This window comes from Somniosus microcephalus, chromosome 20 (genome assembly GCF_052327205.1).
Source record: "Somniosus microcephalus isolate GS21.2 chromosome 20, FLI_Smic_1.0, whole genome shotgun sequence".
Taxonomy (NCBI): Eukaryota; Metazoa; Chordata; class Chondrichthyes; order Squaliformes; family Somniosidae; genus Somniosus; species Somniosus microcephalus.
Genome location: NC_141006.1, coordinates 13,166,513 through 13,188,781, shown reverse-complemented (window position 1 = coordinate 13,188,781; position 22,269 = coordinate 13,166,513). Strand labels below are relative to the sequence as shown.

General features: G+C 50.0%; 1 protein-coding gene across 7 annotated transcripts in view; it reads left to right on the top strand.

Annotated features, from left to right (window-relative positions):
• Window positions 1-22,269, top strand: part of col16a1 (collagen, type XVI, alpha 1) — a 636,201-nt gene that overhangs the window by 513,103 nt on the left and 100,829 nt on the right. For all 7 annotated transcript variants that reach the window (XM_085962342.1, XM_085962338.1, XM_085962337.1 and 4 more), the window contains 3 exons: window positions 11,278-11,331; window positions 12,089-12,133; window positions 16,543-16,596. In XM_085962342.1, the coding sequence (XP_085818468.1) occupies window positions 11,278-11,331; window positions 12,089-12,133; window positions 16,543-16,596 (153 nt within the window). The remainder of the gene's footprint in view (window positions 1-11,277; window positions 11,332-12,088; window positions 12,134-16,542; window positions 16,597-22,269) is intronic.

Below are 22,269 nucleotides of genomic sequence, written 5' to 3'. Positions count from 1 at the left end.
CGCAGCATCAGCAGAATGCAGCGCACCCAGCACCAGCACAGACACTCTCACCTCGGTGGGATCTTCGGGACATAGAGTAGTGTTGTCACCTGGTGTATCACAGCTCACAAGTGAGCATCAGCAGATTGTGGAGACAGGGACAGCAGTGGAGTGTGCTAGTCAGAGGGCGCAGGACTCTGCCAGCTCAGCTCAGCTGCATGTCGACCCTCTGCCTCTGGGTCCATCTGTAAGTTCAGCGGTGCTGGACCTCCAGGAACAGATGCAGGAGTCTCTGGCAGGTTTTGTCTCCAGGGTCGATGCGAGTGTGGAGCGAATGGAGGAGTCCATAGCGACCATGAGCAGAGCCTTTGTGGAGTCATTGGCGCATCAACGCATCACCATGGAAAGGATGGCAACCTTCATGGAGGAGATAAATCACCAGAGTGCAGAAAACATGGAGAGTGTTCATAATAGAATGACATCTCTGGAGGAGCGATGGTCATCTATTGAACAGAGAAACCAGATCTTCATGGAAGTCCTTCTGAGTAGGACTGCCAGTGCAGAAACGGGTCCCCATGGACCCCTGATGTGCAGCAAAGTGCTCTCAAGCCACTTCCGAGCACTGGCCCCTTCTGGCCTGTGCAGCTTCAGGTGGGTGAGCAGCAGCCTGGCACTCCTGTTGCTGCTGCTGTTGTTCCTGGTTCTGCAGCTGCCGCGGCTGGTGTTCGAGCTCATCTAATGCCCAGAATGGAAGGAAATGAGTGGCTCCCATGCTTCTGGTATATGCCTCCATTGAGGAAGCGCTGAGTGAAGGTGGCGAGAGGCGTTTCCCAGGAGGTAACACTGGAGATGGGTGTGAGGCTCCAACCTTCCACAGGTGTGGTTAAGCCTGGTAAAAGTTGCCCCAGACCTGAGACCACGAAGTCCAGCCACCTGCAAATCATGGCTGTTCAAATCTCCTCTTTAATGGTTTACCTGCAGTTGATAGTCACCAATGCAATAGTGCTCCCGCCAGGTTTCACATTCATGATTCCCACCAGGCGTGTTTTACATGGGAAAAGGTTAAAGTTGCAATGGCCTGTTAAAATAGGATTATAGAGGCCATTTCGTGGTAATTAAGGGGCTTAAAGACCAGTCCCGCCTGTTGGATGCGGGACGGATTCGGGACCATCAGACACACCTGAGTTAAAATTGCTCGGAGTCGGGAACCAGGCCGGGGGGGGGGGTCCCGCCCGCCATTTTTTGTGATTTTAACCCCGCCGCCCGCCTCAAAGCCCACCTCACGGCCCAATGAAAATCGAGACCATTGTGTATTACCTGTGCTGGCTCAGTTAGAACCTGCACTGTTCTATTGGGGTGATCCCAGCCTTATGATTGGAGAGTGGGCTGTAAGCGCTGTAGTGCTGTTATCCTAAACTGTCTTACTGCAGGCGGTTTTAAGTTGTGTCTGCTGGAGAACTGCTGAGAGAGGAACAAAATGGAAGCATGACCACCCATGGGTTAAATGGGCTGCAGTGTCACTGACGGGCTGAGGGTGGATGATCATGTGAATACTGCATGGAGTTGGGGGTTTCTAGCGAACTGCCTCAAGGGGGAAAGTCAGGACAGGAGCAGAGAGACGGACAGTTCCATCACATGGTCGCCTGATCTCCAAAGCATTGGGGTAATATCCATCTTTTGTCCTTACTGCCTTGTTACTGTGTGTAACTGGTTCTGTAGCCATTAAAATGACTGCTGCCACTGTATTGGTTGTATTGGCGAACTGACCTACAGCGCTATCTCCCCCACGCTCGCTTAGAGCACCGGCTTACGTAACAACTTGTGATTGCCAAGTACCCCTTACGTCTCACTTACATACGTTGGGATGTCCTTACGATGTGACCTGCGCAGTCAGTCCAACTGTTCATGCAGTAGTTTCCATTCGTTCCTGAATGCTGGCCTGTGAAAGATATCCCCATAAATATAGAAAATGCTGGAAGTACTCAGCAGGTCAGGCAGCATCTGTGAAGAGAGAAACAGAGTTAACATTGGGCCAGAACATCGGGTCCCCACGGGTGAGTACGCGCTGGGTACTCACACGTAGGCCCAACTAAAGTGCCAGTTTTGTGCATGCACTGCGCATGCGCGGGAAACCGGAACTTCCGTTCCCTTAAAGGAAGGGGTTCAGAGGTCAAACGTGTGCGCCGGAGAGGCAGCGCGTACACCTGGAACTTCCGTTTTTTTTCCAGGTTTTTCCGGGAGGGTAATGGACTCTAGCATTTTCCCCACTACCGATGTCAGGCTTACCGGTCTGTAATTCCCCATTTTCTCTCTACCACCTTTTTTGAATAGTGGGGTAAACATTAGCTACCCTCCAATCCATGGTACTGTTCCAGATTCCATCAAATGCTTGAAGATGATCAGCAAAGCATCAACTATTTCTAGGGCTACTTCCTTAAGTACCCTAGCATATAGATTATCAGGCCCTGGGGATTTATCGGCCTTCAATCCCATCAATTTCCCTAACACCATTTTGTTAAATCCGTGAATCTTGATGTATGGTGTCCTTCAATAAATAGACAGAGACTGCAGAGGAACAATCAACGGAGTTTACTGGATGAAGGTTACTCGAAAACTAACAGTACAAATCCCTACTCAGGGTTTATATACAGGTGTGGTCACTGCCGGTACTACAGTACACAGGAGCTGTAAAAAGTAGTTCTCCCCTTAAAGGTACATACACTACAATTCCTCCCCTTTTAGATTAACAGTACCATAACATTCATTTAACAATTAAATATCAACTAATTACAATTAACACTTTTAACATGCAAGATTAACTGAAAATAGTCTATTTATAAATTCAGTCTTTGGAGAGGCTTCCTGATCCTTTCTGGATAGTGCCTTTCCTGAGTGTCTTGCTCTTGGTGCTGAGGCGATTCTGGCCCCCTGTCGTCGGTTGGTTCATCAGCTTCCGATGCTACTGTTTCTGGGGTACATCACCAGGTACGTATGGGCGAGACATGGGGTTGACTCGCTCCTGTGACTCTATGATCTGGTCAACATGGCGTCTCACAATGTTCTCCCCAACATCCACTGTGTACATTAGTGGCCCCTGCCGTGTGCATATCGTTCCTGGTTGCCATTTCTCTGTTCGGTAGTCGCGGGCCAAGACTGGTTGCCCTACATTGAAGCTTCTTGTCGGCTTCTCATTGATGTGCTGGAATTGCTTATTCTCAACATCTCTTCGTACATTTGGTCTGAGCAAATCCATACGAGATCTCAAACTTCGGTTAAAGAACATCATGGCCGGGGTCTGGTTGGTGACTGCATGTGTCGCATTTCTGTAGGCTAACAGGAAATTGTCCACCTTGTGCTGCAGTGGAATGGCGTCATCGCACATGGCCCTTACTGCTTTCTTAAAGGTTTGTACGAACCTCTCAGCCAATCCATTTGTGGCTGGATGATACGGGGCGGATGTGTAATGCTTTACCCCATTCCTCTTCATAAATCTTCGAAACGCCTCGGACACAAACTGTGGTCCGTTATCAGAGCAAATCTGCTCTGGCAAGCCGTTCCTGGCAAATATGGTCCGTAGGACTGCAATAGTTTTCTCCGTGGTGGTGGACGACATTTTGATGACCTCAGGCCATTTCGAGTGCGCATCCATGGCTATTAGAAACATTGAGTCCATGAATGGACCAGCAAAATCAATATGCACCCGTTGCCATGGAGATGAGGGCCACTCCCATGGGTGTAGAGGGGCATGTGGTGGTGCATTTTGGAGCTTCTGGCATCCTGAGCAGCTCTTCGCCAGGTCCTCGATTTGCTGATCGATCCCCGGCCACCACACATAAGCCCTAGCAAGGCTTTTCATTTTCATCCCTCCCAGATGGCCTTCGTGAAGCTCATTGAGCACTCTCTCCCTTAACTTGGGTGGAATTACCACTCGGGATCCTCACATTAAGGTCCCCTGGCATACTGACAGCTGTTCTCTTCTGGATGAGAATGCTGGTAACAGTGAGTCGCCGTGCGTTGGCCATCCCTTCACCATCAAGTCATATACCCGAGACAGTGTCGGGTCATTTCGGGTCTCCTTCTCTATATCAGCGTTAGTTACAGGCAAGCGTTCAATTATAGTCGAATGAAATATTTTGACAGGATCCACTGCTGGTGCTTCCTCCGCAGTAGGCAGTGGCAGGCGTGATAGCCCATCAGCGTTTCCATGCTGTTTCATGCCCTTATACTCGATTTCATATTGGTTCGCCCCTAGAAAAAGGGACCATCTTTGTAGCCGTTGCGCAGTCATCACCGGAACGCCCTTCTTTGGATTAAAGATGGAGACAAGTGGTTGATGGTCAGTCAGCAAGGTGAACTTCTGCCCGTGCAGATAGTGGTTGAACTTTTTCACTCCCCACACTAGGCTGAGGGCCTCCCTGTCAATCTGGGCGTAGTTACGCTCGGCTGAGGTTAGTGATCGTGTCGCAAAGGCTATTGGCCTATCTGAGCCGTCCGAGAATTTGTGCGACAGCACTGCTCCAATGCCATAGGGTGATGCATCACACGCCAACCTAATTGGTAGTGCTGGGTTGAAATGAGCCAACACCTCTTTTGATGTGATCAATTCTTTGCTCTTCTGGAAAGCTCGTTTACATTCGTCATTCCACTTCCATGGTACCCCCGTTTGCAGTAGGGTGTAGTACGGTAGACAAATTTGGCAAGAACTTATGGTAGTAGTTCACCAGCCCGAGGAACGACCTCAGTTGTGACACATTTTCCGGTGCTGGAGCCTTGACTACTGCCTCAATCTTTTCAGGGGACTTATGTAACCCCTCTTCATGAATAACGTGGCCACAATACGAGATCTGCTTCTGGAAAAACTCGCATTTGTGGCGATTAGCTCGGAGCCCATATTCCTTCAATCTAGTGAGCACCTGCTCCAGGTTGGCGAGTTGATGACTGTCATTTTCGCCCGTGACCAGGATGTCATCCAAATAACACTGGGTCCCTGGAATCCCTTGCAGGACTTGATCCATTGCCTTTTGCCAAATAGCCGGAGCTGATGCTACCCCGAACACCAGCCGCTTGTATTGGTAGAGACCTTTATGAGTGTTGATCGTGAGATACTGTTTCGAGGCTTCTTCCACCTCCATTTGCAGGTATGCCTGGGCCAGATCAATCTTAGTAAAGCGTTTCCCTCCAGATAGCGAGGCGAAAATATCTTCAATCCGCGGAAGCAGATATTGTACCGTGTGAAGGACTGGGTTCACTGTCACCTTAAAGTCCCCACGGATGCGAACCTTCTTTGGTTCCCCAGGCGTATTACTCAATGACCTCTTCATTACAGGAACGATGGGTGTAACCCACTCGCTCCAGTCCACTTTGGACAGTACTCCTGAACGTTCCAAACCTTCCAGCTCTGCTTCGACGGCTGGGTGGATCGCATAAGGCACCGGTCTGGCCTTAAAAATCTTTGGGCTTGCATTTTCCTCTATTTTGATCATCGCTGTTATGCCTTTTAGTGTTCCGAGTTCCTCCTGGAATACTTCTTGTGCGTCAGTTAGCATTTTTGACAGTCGTCCAGGTGTGACGTCGTCATCCTTTTTGGCATCTACAGTCAGTGCTTGTATGGAATGCCAATCTAGCTGTATCTTCCGGATTCATTCACGTCCTAGTAGTGGTAGTCCTCCCTCTGGCAATACATATAGGTCCATTTTTGGTGTTTCCTTGCCGTTATATATAACGTTCACCCTTATTTTTCCTTTGGGGTAGACTTTTTGCCCCGTGTACGTCTTCAAGACGATCTCTGTATCTCTCAAGGCTATGTGTGAGAATAGCCGCTTGTAGTCCCTTCGGTTTATGACTGTTAGGGCTGATCCTGTGTCCAATTCCATTTTCACTTGGACTCCGGCTATCTTGAGCGTGACCCAGATAGTTTGGTGATCCTCCGTTTTGATCACATTATGTAGTTTCAGACAACCCAGCTGTTTGCTTCCGGAGTCTATATCCCTTTTCTGTTCGTCTGAACGACTCTCCGTCACCTTTTGAACCTTCTTGTACTTCTCCTGTGGAGATTTCTTGCTGCTGGTTTTCTTTTCCGACCTGCAGACTCTTGCTATGTGTCCTACTTTTCCACACTGTCTGCACACTTGGTCCTTGAACCAGCAATCCTTATGGTCGTGAGTTGTTCTGCTGCAGCGATAGCACTTCACTGTTCCGTATGCCATTTCATTTGTGCCATATTCTTGCGGTCTCCGTTGTATCTCAGCCGTGCCCCGTGCTGCTGCTTCTTCGTGTGATACTGCTATGCTGAAAGCCTTGTCCAGCGTAAGATCCTTTTCTGACAGAAGCCGTTAATGGGTTCCTTCACTTTGAAGCCCACACACGAACTTGTCCATTAAAGTCTCTGCTAGTCCCATTCCAAACTGGCAGTGTTTCGATAGCTTGCGCAGTTCCGTTAAATACTCAGCATTACTTTCATCTTTATGCTGGTTCCTTTTGTGAAACTTAAATCTTTCTGCTATCAGCAGCGGTGTGGGGTTTAAGTGGTCCCGTAGGATTGACACTATGTTTTCAAAATTATTTTCCGCTGGTTTCTCTGGGGTTACTAGGTTTCGCAGTAAGCCATACGTTTTTGCACCCATTGAATTCAACAATACCAGCGCTTTCTTGTCATCTGGCACTTCATTCGCCTTGCAGTATACTTCAATGCATTCGACATATGTCGTCCAATCTTCGACTTCATTGTCGAACGCTGTGATACTGCCACTCTTCGGCATTTTTTTTTTTTTGGTGTGGTTAGACCGGCTCAAAATGGCGTCTCCCGCGCTCTTCCTTCTTCTCCGCTGGCTCAAAATGGCATCTCCCGCGCTTTCCTTTCTTCCCCCGTGGACGCTGCTCAGCCCTTGAACACCGGCCGTGCTCTGCGCGTTTTCCTGCGCGCCTCTCTCGTTGACGCCGCTCGGTCCTGAACCCCGGCTGCGCCCCATGCGCTCTACCCTCTCTCTCTTTTTTTTTTCCGTCGACGCTACTCGGCCTTCAACCCCGGCTGCGCCCTGTGCGCTTTACCCTCTCTCTTACACCGTCGACGCTGCTCGGCCTTCCCCTGTGCCGTCGGTCGGCTCCAGCCACCGCCGTCCAGGAAGGGTCTGCGCCGTACCTGCTGCCAGCCCATCTCGCTGGAGTCTCCGCCGCATGGTCGACGCCCGTGCCCCTGGAATCGGCCTTCTTCTGTAGAGTTGCAGGTAGGTTCGAATCGACTCATCGCCAATGTTAAATCCGTGAATCTTGATGGATGGTGTCCTTCAATAAAAAGACAGAGACAGCAGAGGAACAATCAACAGTGTTTACTGGATGAAGGTTACTCTAAAACTAACAGTACAAATCCCTACTCAGGGTTTATATACAGGTGTGGTCACTGCCGGTACTACAGTATACAGGAGCTGTAAAAAGTAGTTCTCCCCTTAAAGGTACATACACTACACATTTCCCTACAAATACTGATTTCTTTCAGTTACTCCCTTTCATCAGACCCTATGTTCCCTGTGTCCCTGACAACTATGTGTGCAGGAAGTGTCTCCAGCTGCAGCTACTGGCAGACCGCATTGCGGCGCTGGAGCTGCGATTGGATTTGTTCTGGACCATTTGTGAGGTTGAGGACATCGTGAATAGCACATTTAATCAGTTGATCACACCGAAGGCAAACGTTGGACAGGCAGAAAGGGAATGGGTGATGAACAGACAGAGTACTAGGCGCAGGCAGGTAGTGCAGGGGTCCCCTGTGGACATCCCCCTCTCAAACAGATACACTACTTTGAGCACTGTTGTGGGGGATGGCTTATCAGAGGAAGGCAGCAGCAGCCAACTTCCTGGCACCAGGGGTGGCTCTGCTGCACAGGACGGGAGGAAAAAGAGGGATAGAGCTATAATAATAGGGGATTCTATTGTAAGGGGAATAGATAGGCGTTTTTGCGGCCACAAACGAGACTCCAGGATGGTGTGTTGCCTCCCTGGTGCAAGGGTCAAGGATGTCTCAGAGCGGCTGCAGAACATCTTGAGATGGGAGGGTGAACAGCCAGTTGTCGTGGTGCATATAGCTACCAACGATATCGGTAAATAGCGGGATGAGGTCCTAAAAGCGGAATATAGGGAGTTAGGAGGTAAATTAAAAAATAGGACCTCAAATGTAGTAATCTCAGGCTTGCTACCAGTGCCACGTGCTAGCCAGAGTAGAAATAGAAGGATATTTCAGATGAATACATGGCTAGAGGAATGGTGCAAGGGGGAGGGATTCAAATTCCTGGGACATTGGAACCGGTTCTGGGGGAGGTGGGACCAGTTGAAACCGTACGGTTTGCACGTGGGCAGGGCCAGAACCGATGTCCTAGGGGGAGTGTTTGCTAGTACTCTGGGGGAGGGTTCAAATTAAAATGGCAGGGGTTTGGGAACCTGAGCAGGGTGACAGAGGAAAGGGAAACAAGGATAAAAGCAAAACAAAAGCGGCAGTCAGAGAAATCAACGGTTTAAATCAAACATGGCTACAGTAAATAATAATTCTAATAGGTCTAAGAGCGTTAAAAAAACAAGCCTGAAGGCTTTGTGTCTTAATGCGAGCATTCGTAATAAGGTGGATGAATTAACTGCGCAAATAGAGGTAAACGAATATGATTTGATTGGGATTACGGAAACATGGCTCCAGGGTGGCCAAGGCTGGGAACTCAACATCCAGGGGTATTCAATATTCAAGAAAGCTAGGCAAAAAGGAAAGGGAGGTGGCGTAGCATTGCAGGTTAAATATGGGATTAACACAATTGTAAGGAAAGATATTGGCTCTGATGATGTGGAATCTGTTTGGGTAGAACTGAGAAATACCAAGGGGCAGAAAACGTTAGTGGGAGTGATATGTAGACCTCCAAACAGTAATGCGGAGGTTGGGGATGGCATTAAAAGGGAAATTAGAGAAGTGTGCAATAAGGGCACAGCAGTCATCATGGGTGACTTTAATCTACATATAGATTGGGCTAACCAAATTAGTAACAATACTGTGGAGGAGGAATTCCTGGAGTGTTTAATGGATGGTTTCCTGGACCAATATGTCGAGGAACCAACCAGAGATTAGGCCATCTTAGATTGGGTATTATGCAACGAGAAAGGGTTAATTAGCAATCTTGTTGTACAAGGCCCCTTGGGTCGGAGCGATCATAATATGATTGAATTCTTCATTAAGGTGGAGAATGAAGTAGTCGACTCAGAGATTAGGGTCCTAAATTTAAATAAAGGAAACTACGATGGTCTGAGGCGCGAGTTGGGTAGGATTGATTGGGGAATGTCATTCAAAGGGTTGATGGTGGATAGGCAATGGCAAACATTCAAAGACTGCATGGATGAACTACAGAATTTGTTCATCCCAGTTTGGCATAAAAATAAAACAAAAAAGATGACTCAACTGTGGTTAACAAGGGAAATTAGGGATAGCATAAGATCCAAGGAGAGGACATATAAATTGGCCAGAAAAAGCAGTATACCTGAGGATTGGGAGCAGTTTAGGATTCAACAAAGGAGGACAAAGGGATTAATTAAGAGGGGGAAATTAGAGTATGAGAGTAAGCTTGCAGGGAACATAAAAACTGACTGTAAAAGCTTTTATAGATATGTGAAGAGAAAAAGATTGGTGAAGTCAAGCATAGGTCCCTTGCAGTCAGAATCAGGGGAATTTATAATGGGGAACAAAGAAATGGCAGACCAATTAAATACATATTTTGGTTCTGTCTTCACAAAGGAGGACACAAATAACCTCCCAGAGATGTCGGGGAACATAGGGTCTAATGAGAGGGAGGAACTGAATGAAATCAGTATTTGTAGGGAAATGGTGTTAGGGAAATTGACGGGATTGAAGGCCGATCAATCCCCAGGGCCTGATAATCTACATCCTAGGGCACTTAAGGAAGTGGCCCTAGAAATAGTTGATGCTTTGCTGATCATCTTCCAGTATTCGATGGAATCTGGAACAGTACCCATGGATTGGAGGGTAGCTAATGTTACCCCACTATTCAAGGGAGGAGAGGTTAAGAGACATTAAGAGATTTTCAAGGCAAAAGGAGGTGGTAATGGGACAGGTTAAGAAACAAAGGATGGCTCTAGATGAAGTGTGAATTGCGCTGACAGAATGAAAGACAGCTGCCCTGTGGGAGAGAAGAAAAGAAAACACAAACAAAACAAAAAAAAAGTGTGGAAAGAAAAAATCTATGATAGGGGCCGAGGTTATGGTCTGAAACTGTTGAAATCCATGTTGAGTCCAGAAGGCTGTAAAGTGCCTAATCGAAAGGTGAGGTGCTGTTCCTCGAGCTTACGTTGAGCTTCATTGGAACAGTGTAAGAGGCCGAGGACAGTGAGGTCAGAGTGGGAGTGGAGCGGAGAATTAAAGTGACAGGCGACCGGAAGCTTGGGATCCACCTTATGGACTGAACGGAGGTGTTCCGCAAAGCAGTCACCCAATCTGTGTTTGGTCTCCCCAATGTAGAGGAGACCGCATCGTGAGCAGCGAATACAGTATACTAGCTTGCAAGAAGTACAAGTAAATCGCTGTTTCACCTGGAAGGGGTGTTTGGGACCCTGGACAGTGGGAAGGGGGGAGGTATAAGGGCATGTGTTGCATCTCCTGTGCTTGCATGGGAAGGTGCCGGGCGAAGGGGAAGGGGTGCTGGGGGTGATAGAGGAGTGGACCAGGGTGTTGCGGAGGGAGTGGTCCCTTCAGAATGCTGAAAGGGGAGGTGAGGGCATGATGTGTTTGGCGGTGGGATCACGCTGGAGGTGGCTGAAATGGCGAAGGATGAACCGTTGAATTTGGAGGCTGGTGGAGTGAAAGGTGAGGACAACGGGAACCCTATCGTGGTTCCGGGAGGGAGGGGCAGGGGTGAGGGCAGAAGTGCGGGAGATAGAACAGACACGGTTAAGGGCCGTGTCAACTGCAGTAGAGGGGAATCCTCGGTTGAGGAAGAAGGAAGACATATTGGAAGCACTGGTATGGAAGGTGGCATCGTCAGAGCAGATGCGGCGGAGACGGAGAAACTGGGAGAATGGAATAGAGTCCTTACAGGAAGCGGGGTGGGAGGAAGTGTAGTCCAGGTAGATGTGGGAGTCAGTGGGCTTCTAGTGAATGTTTGTCAATGACCTATCCGTTAACTCTGTTTCTCTCTTCACGGATGTTGCCTGACCTGCTGAGTATCTCCAGCATTTTCTGTTTTTATTTCAGATTTCCAGCATCTGCAGTATTTTCTTTTTGTGTGCCCATAAATATATATATTTTAATGTTTCTTTCAGGGACTTAAAGGAGAGCGGGGATCTGCAGGTCCTGCTGGAGAGAAAGGCGAGCCGGTGAGAAAAAAATGATAAATAAGGACAGAGAATGTGTGTCGACTAGCTCAGCACCTGTGGCATGGCTCAGGCCGATTTCTTTTTAAATTGTGTCTCTCTTTCTGTCACTGTTTCTCTCACAATCTCTATTCCTTTCCCGCTCTCTTTTTTTTTACAGGGCCCAGGAGGAACACTCCAGCTTTGTTTGAAAGTGGAAAGAAACTTTGGCTGTTTTCTGATTGGCCTCCTGTGGTTCTTTAAGGCCTGCTGGTTAGGCCGCTTAAGGCCTGGTAAAAATGGGCGGAGAATGTGCGGAGAACGCGCCACCCATTGGTACTTCATAGCAGCAGCTGGGCTCCTATATACATCATAGAGCCCGGGTTTACACATTACAGGTGGCCTCCTGCCTGAAACAGGCAGCTGCTCTGCTCGTCCGAATCAGGACCCTATCCAAGATGGCGGCAACCAGAGTGTCCGTGTAAACGGGGCAGTTATTGACCTGACACCATTTTCAAACTCCACCAGCCTGTTTACCCCAGGCTGGGGCCCTTAACACAGGCCCTACTCTGATATGGGTGTGATGATACTGATACTGTCTCAGGCTCAACCAGACTGTTTGCAACCTCAGCGACCTATTTGACCCTGAGCTGAGCTTCCAATCCCATAAACCTGCCCAGCACCAAGACCGCCTACTACCACCCCTATACAGTGAGCACTTTGCATGCTAGCCCCTCCATTCTGACAGACTGCTTCTCATTGGTGTACATCTATCCTGCAGGGCCCTCCCGGTATCCATGGTTCCCAAGGCCCAACAGGATCTGGGGTGAGTACGCAATGTTCTGAAATAAATTGACTGTTGATGGATCGATAAGAAATGCTAGCTTACTAGAAACCACAAACTAAATTTCACTTATACAAGTGTGGCAACTGTGCTGAGCTCCCTCGGGACAGCACTGTAGGGTTGGCCTGCGTCATGTGATCAAGGCCTAGAGTGGGGCTTGAAACCCCAACCTCCAGACTTTAGGAGAACAAGGAAGAAAAAACATCGTCACCTGAGCAGAGACTCACAGCACACAGCCCCCCGCAACACCCAGCGATCGGCACAGCTCCCCGAACACCCAGCGATCGGCACAGCTCCCCGAACACCCAGCGATCGGCACAGCTCCCCCAACACCCAGCGATCGGCACAGCTCCCCCCAACACCCAGCGATCGGCACAGCTCCCCCCAACACCCAGCGATCGGCACAGCTCCCCCCAACACCCAGCGATCGGCACAGCTCCCCCAACACCCAGCGATCGGCACAGCTCCGCGAACACCCAGCGATCGGCACAGCTCCCCGCAACACCCAGCGATCGGCACAGCTGCCCGAACACCCAGCGATCGGCACAGCTCCCCCAACACCCAGCGATCGGCACAGCTCCCCGAACACCCAGCGATCGGCACAGCCCCCCGCAACACCCAGCGATCGGCACAGCTCCCCCCAACGCCCAGCGATCGGCACAGCTCCCCCCAACACCCAGCGATCGGCATAGCTCCCCCCAACACCCAGCGATCGGCAGAGCTCCCCCAGCAACACCCAGCGATCGGCACAGCTCCCCCCAACACCCAGCGATCGGCACTGCTCCCCCAACACCCAGCGATCGGCACAGCTCCCCGAACACCCAGCGATCGGCACAGCTCCCCGAACACCCAGCGATCGGCACAGCTCCCCGCAACACCCAGCGATCGGCACAGCTGCCCGAACACCCAGCGATCGGCACAGCTCCCCCAACACCCAGCGATCGGCACAGCTCCCCGAACACCCAGCGATCGGCACAGCCCCCCGCAACACCCAGCGATCGGCACAGCTCCCCCCAACGCCCAGCGATCGGCACAGCTCCCCCCAACACCCAGCGATCGGCATAGCTCCCCCCAACACCCAGCGATCGGCAGAGCTCCCCCAGCAACACCCAGCGATCGGCACAGCTCCCCCCAACACCCAGCGATCGGCACTGCTCCCCCAACACCCAGCGATCGGCACAGCTCCCCGAACACCCAGCGATCGGCACAGCTCCCCCAACACCCAGCGATCGGCACAGCTCCCCCCAACACCCAGTGATCGGCACAGCTCCCCCCAACACCCAGCGATCGGCACAGCTACCCCCAACACCCAGCGATCGGCACAGCTCCCCCAACACCCAGCGATCGGCACAGCTCCCCGAACACCCAGCGATCGGCACAGCTCCCCGCAACACCCAGCGATCGGCACAGCTGCCCGAACACCCAGCGATCGGCACAGCTCCCCCAACACCCAGCGATCGGCACAGCTCCCCGAACACCCAGCGATCGGCACAGCCCCCCGCAACACCCAGCGATCGGCACAGCTCCCCCCAACGCCCAGCGATCGGCACAGCTCCCCCCAACACCCAGCGATCGGCAGAGCTCCCCCAGCAACACCCAGCGATCGGCACAGCTCCCCCCAACACCCAGCGATCGGCACTGCTCCCCCAACACCCAGCGATCGGCACAGCTCCCCGAACACCCAGCGATCGGCACAGCTCCCCAAACACCCAGCAATCGGCATAGCTCCCCCCAACGCCCAGCGATCGGCACAGCTCCCCAAACACCCAGCAATCGGCACAGCCCCCCGCAACACCCAGCGATCGGCACAGCTCCCCCCAACACCCAGCGATCGGCACAGCTCCCCGAACACCCAGCAATCGGCACAGCCCCCCGCAACACCCAGCGATTGGCACAGCTCCCCCCAACACCCAGCGATTGGCACAGCTCCCCGAACACCCAGCGATCGGCACAGCTCACCCAACACCCAGCGATCGGCACAGCTCCCTGAACACCCAGCGATCGGCACAGCTCCCCGAACACCCAGCGATCGGCACAGCTCCCCCCAACACCCAGCGATCGGCACAGCTCCCCGAACACCCAGCGATTGAGAGATAGGACAGGCAGTGTTTGGGTCAACTCAAACCTTCAGGTGTCCTTGGAAATTGATTATTATGACATTAAATATCCAAGGGATGTTCTTGTGTCTCACGCTCCATTTTATTTATTTATTAAATATGTGCAGACTCCATGCAGACAAAGTGCATCGACCACCAGATAGTTTAGTTATTGGGCATGATGCAACGACATGGGACATGGATTGTATTTGTCCACAAGGACACTTGTTTTCTTCATGAAGGCCCCATAGGTGAAGATTTTAGGTGCGCTGTCCTTGTCCGGTTGAGAAATGGCCAAATAAGACGTGACCAGTTGAATTTTGGTTGACATCTGTAGTGTCAGAATTAAAATGGTGATTTAGAGGAGCATCTGCTGCCCATACTTCACACTAGCGAGTTGGTGAGGAAAAGTCAAAGCAATCATGAAAGGTTGACCGTATTGGGAGAGCCGCACTGTTGGCGGGCTGTTCCTCCACAGGGAGCTGTTGCTAGTGTGAGGTGTAACTAGGGGTTAATATTGTGGTCCTGACACAGCGAGGCATTGGGTGCTGGCCACGGGGTCCTTGCCCCATGACCTGAGGCCAAATAGTTTAAATATTTCAGTGGTGCTCCCAGCACAATGCGCAAAGGGAAGTGAGAGCGTGCCGAGGTCCTGGGGCGGGGTTATCAGTTGGCAGCAGTTGTTAAAGGGCCACTGGTTGCCCATAAAGAGGCACTGGAAATAATGGCTTCCACACGAAACATCAAAATCATTGATTGGGTGGTGGAGACGATGAAACAAGAGGCACTGCGGCACAGGGTGTCCTAAGGTGGAGGAGCGGGACACCCACCAGTGCAATGTGCCTGTTGCAAACTACACTTAGCATCTGTAGCACTGTTCAGGTGCATTGTGGGGCTTGTTCCTTCCCTACATAGAAATAGGCGCTAGAATGAGCTTCCTGCACCGCAGTTGTGGCTCCTGCTCAATGTGAGCTGTTCATGTCCAGGCCCAGTGCCCTGAGAATGGCCATGCTCCAAACCTTGTAGCTTTATCAGCCCTCTACGTGTGTGTAATGACGGGTGTGGTTACGAGGGTCTGATCTAAGCACCAGTTTCAGTGAGGCAGGTTTCCCAGTTCAGGGCTTCACTGGGCAGGAGTGCAGATAAGAGGTAGGACTGCAACACTGAAGGCCGATTCTCCGACCTGAGCCTCCCTCTAGCCAGGCTCCACACTGGAATCCTGAGTCGCTCTGTCCACCCCTTGGTGTTCGACTGTCCATCAGTGAGAGCGAGCACCGATAATAAATCAAGTCTCCAACCTCCACCAGTAAGAGAGTCGAATGGAAACTGGCCGGTCACGCTTCTCACTGCTCCTGGACCATTTACGCTGGCGTGTTGTATGTTATCAAAGCTGCTGATTTTCTGTTAAGAAAAAGAACTTGCAGGAATGGTCAAATTCCTATCTAGAGATTGAGTTCGATGCAGGCAATCAATCAAAAAGGTTTTTAATGTCAAACTAACGAGTTTAAACATATTGATGCAAGAGAACTATGAATACAGGTCTTAACAGGTCGGAGGCTCCATGAGGACTGCCAGGTCAGTCCCGTGGATGGCGTCATGACGTCATCACGTTTTCCCCGCGTTTGGGTGATCACGTGATTAGCGGCATGATGTCATCGCGTTTGCCCGCGCTCTTAAAGGGACCGTGCACTGTACATGCAAACAGTATATACAATGGTACAGATTTAGTCTATAGCTAACACACCGTTAAAGGGAATTATGTACAGTTGTTCAGAGTCCCTCAGTGGCTCTACCACAAACTTACATTTATACAGTGTCTTTCACAACCTCAGGATGTCCCAAAACACTTTACACTTTTGCAGTGCTGTCACTCTTATAATGTAGGAAATGTGGTAGCCAATTTGTGCACAGCAAGTTCTCACGAACAGCAATGAGATAAATGACCAGATAACCTGATTTCGTTATCTTAGTTGAGGGATAAATATTGGGCAGAACACTGGGAGAACTGCCCTGCTCTTCCTCAAGTATTGCCAGGGGATCTTTTACTTCCACCTGAGAGAACAAATGGGGTCTCAGTTTAATGTCTCACCCAAGAGACGGCACCTCTGACAGTGCGGCGTTCCCTCAGTACTGCCCTGGAGTGGCAGCCTAGATCTTGTGCTTCAGTATCTGGAGTGGGACTTGAGCCCACAACCTTCCGACTCAGAGGCAAGCGAGTTGCCATCAAGCCACATCTGACACTTTCAATGTTATGTTATCTTCTGTGATGTTAAACCCTCCTCTGTTTCCTGACAGGGTCCCAAAGGTGACACAGGATTACCTGGTTCCCGAGGAGAGAAGGGAGATCAAGTAAGTGGTGCTTCTGGTGCTGATTTTGACCTGTAATTAATGCCATTCATCTTTGGGTTAATTCCTCCAACCCAAACTCCTGGTGGACAACCAATCTCACGGGGAGTGTCGGTCCGAGAACCGAGTTTACAGCATTGTATCCAGCCTCTGACCCACTTTAAGGTTTATTACGTTCGTGAATGATTGAGACACGGACAGCAGGAGTGGAACAAAATAAGTCTTTACTGATGGAAGTCAATAGTGAAACTGAAACAACAGAGGCTCACTAGCGCCTTTTATACAGGGGTGGTCACTGCCGGTACTGCAGTCTGAGACCAGTTATTCTCTTAAAGGTACATACACAACAATTCCTCCCCTTTTAGATAAACAGTACATAACATTCATTTAACAACTAAATGATAACTAATTACAATCACAATTACAGTTGCTAGATACATTGGTTAAGTTTAAGCAATTATAAGTTCAGTCTTTGAGGAGGCTTCCTGATTCTGTCTGGATAACGCCTCTTTGGGGTATCAGGTTCTTCTGGCAATGTTGAGTCGGGATCAATGTCGTTGTTTGGTTCATCTGCTTCCAATATTACCGGTTCTGCGGTAGCTGCAATTGGAACGTCGATTTCATTGCCAGGTGTATCAGATCGTGGTGTGGAGTTGACGTTTTCCAGTGACTCTAGAATCTGGCCAACATGGCGTCTTACAATGCTCTCCCCAACGTCCACGGTATACATGAGAGTTCCTTGTTGTGTACAAATCGTTCCTGGCTGCCATTTCTCAGTGCGGTAGTCCCGGGCCAAAACTGGTTGACCTATCTTAAAACTCCTGGTCGGCCTTTCATGCATATTCTGAAACTGCCTGTTCGCCACATCTCTTCGGACGTTTGGCTTAACCAAATCCAAGCGGCATCGTAGTCTTCGATTGAAGAACATCATGGCTGGAGTTTGGTTGGTAACCGCATGTGTCGCATTCCGGTAGGCAAACAAGAAGTTGCCCACCTTGTGTTGTAGGGGTATATCTTCATTACACATTGCCTTGATAGCCTTCTTGAATGTTTGGACAAACCTCTCGGCCAATCCATTAGTGGCTGGATGATATGGGGCAGATGTGTAATGCTTAACACCATTGTTCTTTAAGAACCTCCGGAACTCTTCAGACACAAACTGTGGTCCATTGTCAGAGCAAATCTGTTCAGGCAGCCCATTCCTGGCGAATATGGTTCGTAAAACTGTGATAGTGTTTTCCGTGGTGGTTGAGGACATTTTTATTACCTCTGACCACTTTGAATGTGCATCCACCGCAATTAAAAACATCGACTCCATGAAGGGACCAGCAAAATCAATGTGCACCCTTTGCCATGGAGATGAGGGCCACTCCCATGGATGCAGAGGAGCTTGTGGTGGGACGTTTTGGACCTTCTGGCATCCTGCACAGCTCTTGGCCATCTCTTCGATTTCTCTGTCAATTCCCGGCCACCACACAAACGCTCTGGCTAAGTTCTTCATTTTTACCCCACCCAGATGACCCTCATGAAGCTCATTGAGCACTCCATCCATCAACTTAGGTGGGATTACTACTCTGGATCCACACATCAAGGTTCCTCTGCACACTGACAGCTGTTCTCTTCTCGGCGAGAATGCTGGCAGCAGTGGTTCGCCATGTGCTGGCCATCCCTTCACCGTTAAATCATAGACCCGTGATAGTGTTGGGTCATTCCGTGTTTCCTTTTCTATGTTTGCATTCGTCACAGGGAGACATTCGACTATGGTCGAGTGGAATAACTCCATTGGATCCACTGCAAGGTCTTCTTCTTCCACCATCGGCAACGGTAGACGTGACAATCCATCAGCATTTCCATGCTGTTTAGTTCCTTTGTACTCGATGTCATATTGGTGTGCCCCTAGAAAAAGGGACCATCTCTGCAGCCGTTGTGCTGTCATTATCGGTACGCCCTTCTGAGGGTTGAAAATGGAGACAAGAGGTTGATGATCGGTTAGTAGAGTAAATTTTTGACCGTGCAGGTAGTGATTGAACTTCTTCACCCCCCACACTAGGCTGAGGGCCTCTCTGTCAATCTGGGCGTAGTTACGCTCGGCAGAACTTAACGAGCGTGACGCAAAAGCTATCGGCCTCTCTAAACCATCAAGGAATTTATGTGACAGTACCGCCCCAATGCCATAGGGAGACGCATCACACGCCAGTCTGATCGGCAGTGCTGGGTTGTAGTGAGCCAATACTTCCCTTGAAGTGATTAAGTCCTTACTCTTCTGAAAAGCGCGCTTACAATCATCGCTCCATTTCCATGCTACCCCCGTTCGTAGCAGGGCGTTCAGTGGGTGCAGAATTGTCGACAAATTCGGCAAAAACTTATGATAGTAATTCACCAATCCGAGGAATGACCTCAGTTGCGACACATTTTCAGGCGCTGGGGCCTTAACAACCGCTTCAATTTTGTCAGGGGACTTATGTAACCCCTCTTCATCAATCACGTGGCCACAAGACGATATCTGTTCCTTAAAAAATTCGCACTTGGGGCGGTTGGCTCGCAGCCTATGTTCCCGTAGTCTAGTGAGCACCTGTTCTCGGTTGTTAAGGTGTTCACTGTCATCTTGACCTGTCACAAGGATGTCGTCCAAGTAACACTGAGTCCCCGGAATCCCTTGCAGGACTTGTTCCATCGCTCTTTGCCATATCGCCGGAGCTGATGCTACTCCGAATACCAATCGATGATACTGGTAAAGACCTTTGTGAGTGTTTATCGTGAGATACTTCCTAGAGGACTCTTCAACCTCCATCTGCAAATATGCTTGTGCTAGGTCAATTTTTGTAAAACGCTTCCCTCCAGACAGTGAGGCGAAGATGTCTTCTATCCTCGGGAGAGGATATTGTACTGTGTGAAGGACTGGGTTCACCGTCACCTTGAAATCCCCACAGATGCGAATCTTCCTTGGCTCCCCGGACTTATTGCTTAACGTTTTCTTCATGACAGGAACGATGGGTGTCGCCCACTCGCTCCAGTCGACCTTAGACAACACACCCGCCTTCTCCAGATTCTCCAGCTCTGCCTCGACGGCTGGGCGAATTGCATAAGGTACCGGTCTTGCTTTGAAAAACTTGGGAACTGCATTCTCTTCTATTTTTATCGAGGCGGTTACGCCTTTAAGCGTGCCCAGTTCTTGTTGAAATACCTCTTTGGCGTTAGCTAAGATTGTTGACAATCGTCCAGGAGTGACGTCTTCATCTTTTTTACCGTCCACCGTCATTGCATGAATGGAGTGCCAATCTAAGTTTATCTTCCTGTTCCATTCCCGTCCCAATAACGGTGGTCCACCATTTGGCAGTATGTAGAGATACAATTTCCATATTTTCTTTCCATTGTATTCGACAGGCACCCTTATTTTTCCTCTGGTGTATACTTTTTGCCCCGTATACGTCGTCAAGACGATGGATGTCTCTCTCAAGGGTATGTGTGAAAATAGCCGCTCGTAGTCTCGTCGATTCATGACGGTTAGCGCTGATCCTGTATCCAATTCCATTTTAACTTGGGACCCTGCTATCGTGAGGGTGACCCAAATGGTTCGGTGATCCTCTTTTGCGATTACATTGTGAAGTTTGAGACAGCTTAGTCTCCTGTTCCCAGATTCACTATCGCTCATCTGGTCTTCGGAACTACTGTCCGTCATCTTTTGTACTTTCTTGTACGGTTCCTTAGTAGCCTTTTTGTTGTCGCTGGTCTTCTTCCCAGACCTGCAAACTCGTGCAATGTGTCCCATCTTCCCGCATTGCCTGCATATTTTGTCTTTGGACCAGCAGTCCTTCTGGTCATGGTTAGTTCTGCCGCAGCGATAACATTTTGCAAATCCCCGTGTCATTTCATGGGTGCCGTATTCCTGTGGTTTTTGTTGAATTTCTGCAGCTCCCCTGGCTGCTGCTTCATACGATACTGCCACGCTGAAAGCCTTATCTAGCGTGAGCTCTTTCACAGAAATCACAGAAATCACAGAAACCCCACAGTGCAGATAGAGGCCATTTCGGCCCATCGAGCCTGCACCGACACATATCCCACCCGATCCCCGTAACCCCTACACCAACACATATCCCACCCTATCCCCGTAACCCCACGTATTTAATCCCCCTAACACTAAGGGTCAATTTATCATGGCCAATCATCCTAACCCGCACATCTTTCTCTGAGAGTAACTTCTTCTGTGTTCCTTCACTCAGGAGTCCACAGACAAATTTGTCCCGTATGGTATCTGCCAGTCCTGCTCCAAACTGGCAGTGCTTTGATAGCTTGCGTAGTTCCGTAAGATACTCAGCATTGCTCTCATCTTTGTGCTGAGTTCTCCTGTGGAATTTAAATCTTTCTGCTATCAACAGCGGTGCAGGGTTTAGGTGTTCCTGTAGGACAGCAACAATTTGGTTAAAACTCTTCACCTTCGGTTTGGCTGGAGTAATCAGGTCCCGCAATAGGCCGTACTTTCTAGCGCCCATTAAGTTTAGCAATATCGATGACTTTTTCTCCTCCGCTATTTCGTTTGCCTCGAAATATACCTCGACTCTTTCCACATACGTGGTCCAGTCCTCTATTGTAGTATCAAAAGCAGTGATACAGCCAGTCTTCGGCATCTTGCAAATCAAAAATGGCGCCTCCCGCGCTTTGCCTTCTTCCCTGATTTAACAAAATGGCGCCTTCCGCGCTTTGCCGTCTTCCCCGCTGATTAAGATGGCGCCTCCCGCACTTTGCCTTCTTCCCCGCTGTTGTTAGCGTTGCTTTCCACGGTTTCTTGCGCGTTTAATATTTTTTTATTATTTTCCCATCGCGGAACAACCCTGTGGGACTCTTGCCTCCCTCTTCGCGGGTCTATACGCAGCCCGGCTTCGTAGCACCGGCCGCGCCCTGTGTGCTCCACCCTCTCTCTCTCTTCTTCCCGACAACGCTGCTCGGCCCCGTTGCAAACCACCCGCTCGAGTTCGCGACTGCCGCAGCCCAGGAAGGATCAGTGCACTACCTGCCACCAGCCCAATTAGCTGAAGCACCGTCGACAGGAACCAGGCCCCGCATCCGACAGCTTCTCCGGCAATCTTCAACTCTGCAACACAGGGCGGATGCCCACGGTCGACGCCCGTTTCTACTGCCTCTTACTTTCTTTTCTGTCTGGCCTCGACCTCTGCTCACTTCGCTGTAGGAATGGATCCCAGGAGGTGGTGCAGACTGTAGGTAGGTTCGTATCTGCTCGTCGCCAGTATTATGTCTGTGAATGATTGAGACACGGACAGCAGGAGTGGAACAAAATAAGTCTTTAATGATGGAAGTCAATAGTGAAACTGAAACAACAGAGGCTCACTAGCGCCGTTTATACAGGGGTGGTCACTGCCGGTACTGCAGCCTGAGACCAGTTATTCTCTTAAAGGTACATACACAACAAGGTTGCCCCTCCTTCCTAGGCTGCACATCTCTGACAGAGCTTCAGAATATAAGCATAGGCTGGAAAGCACTCTTTCAGCACGATAACTCACGCCGGGGTCCAGCCTAGATTCACAGTGAGAAAGCCTCCCTCTGACAGGGATGGGACGGCACCATGCATTAGAGCACTGCCCTTTCCTCTTGGGACTGAATGTGTCCCAGGCTGAAGGAATGTTCTCTCTGATGAACAGCCCGGTCCTGTGGTGAGTTCAG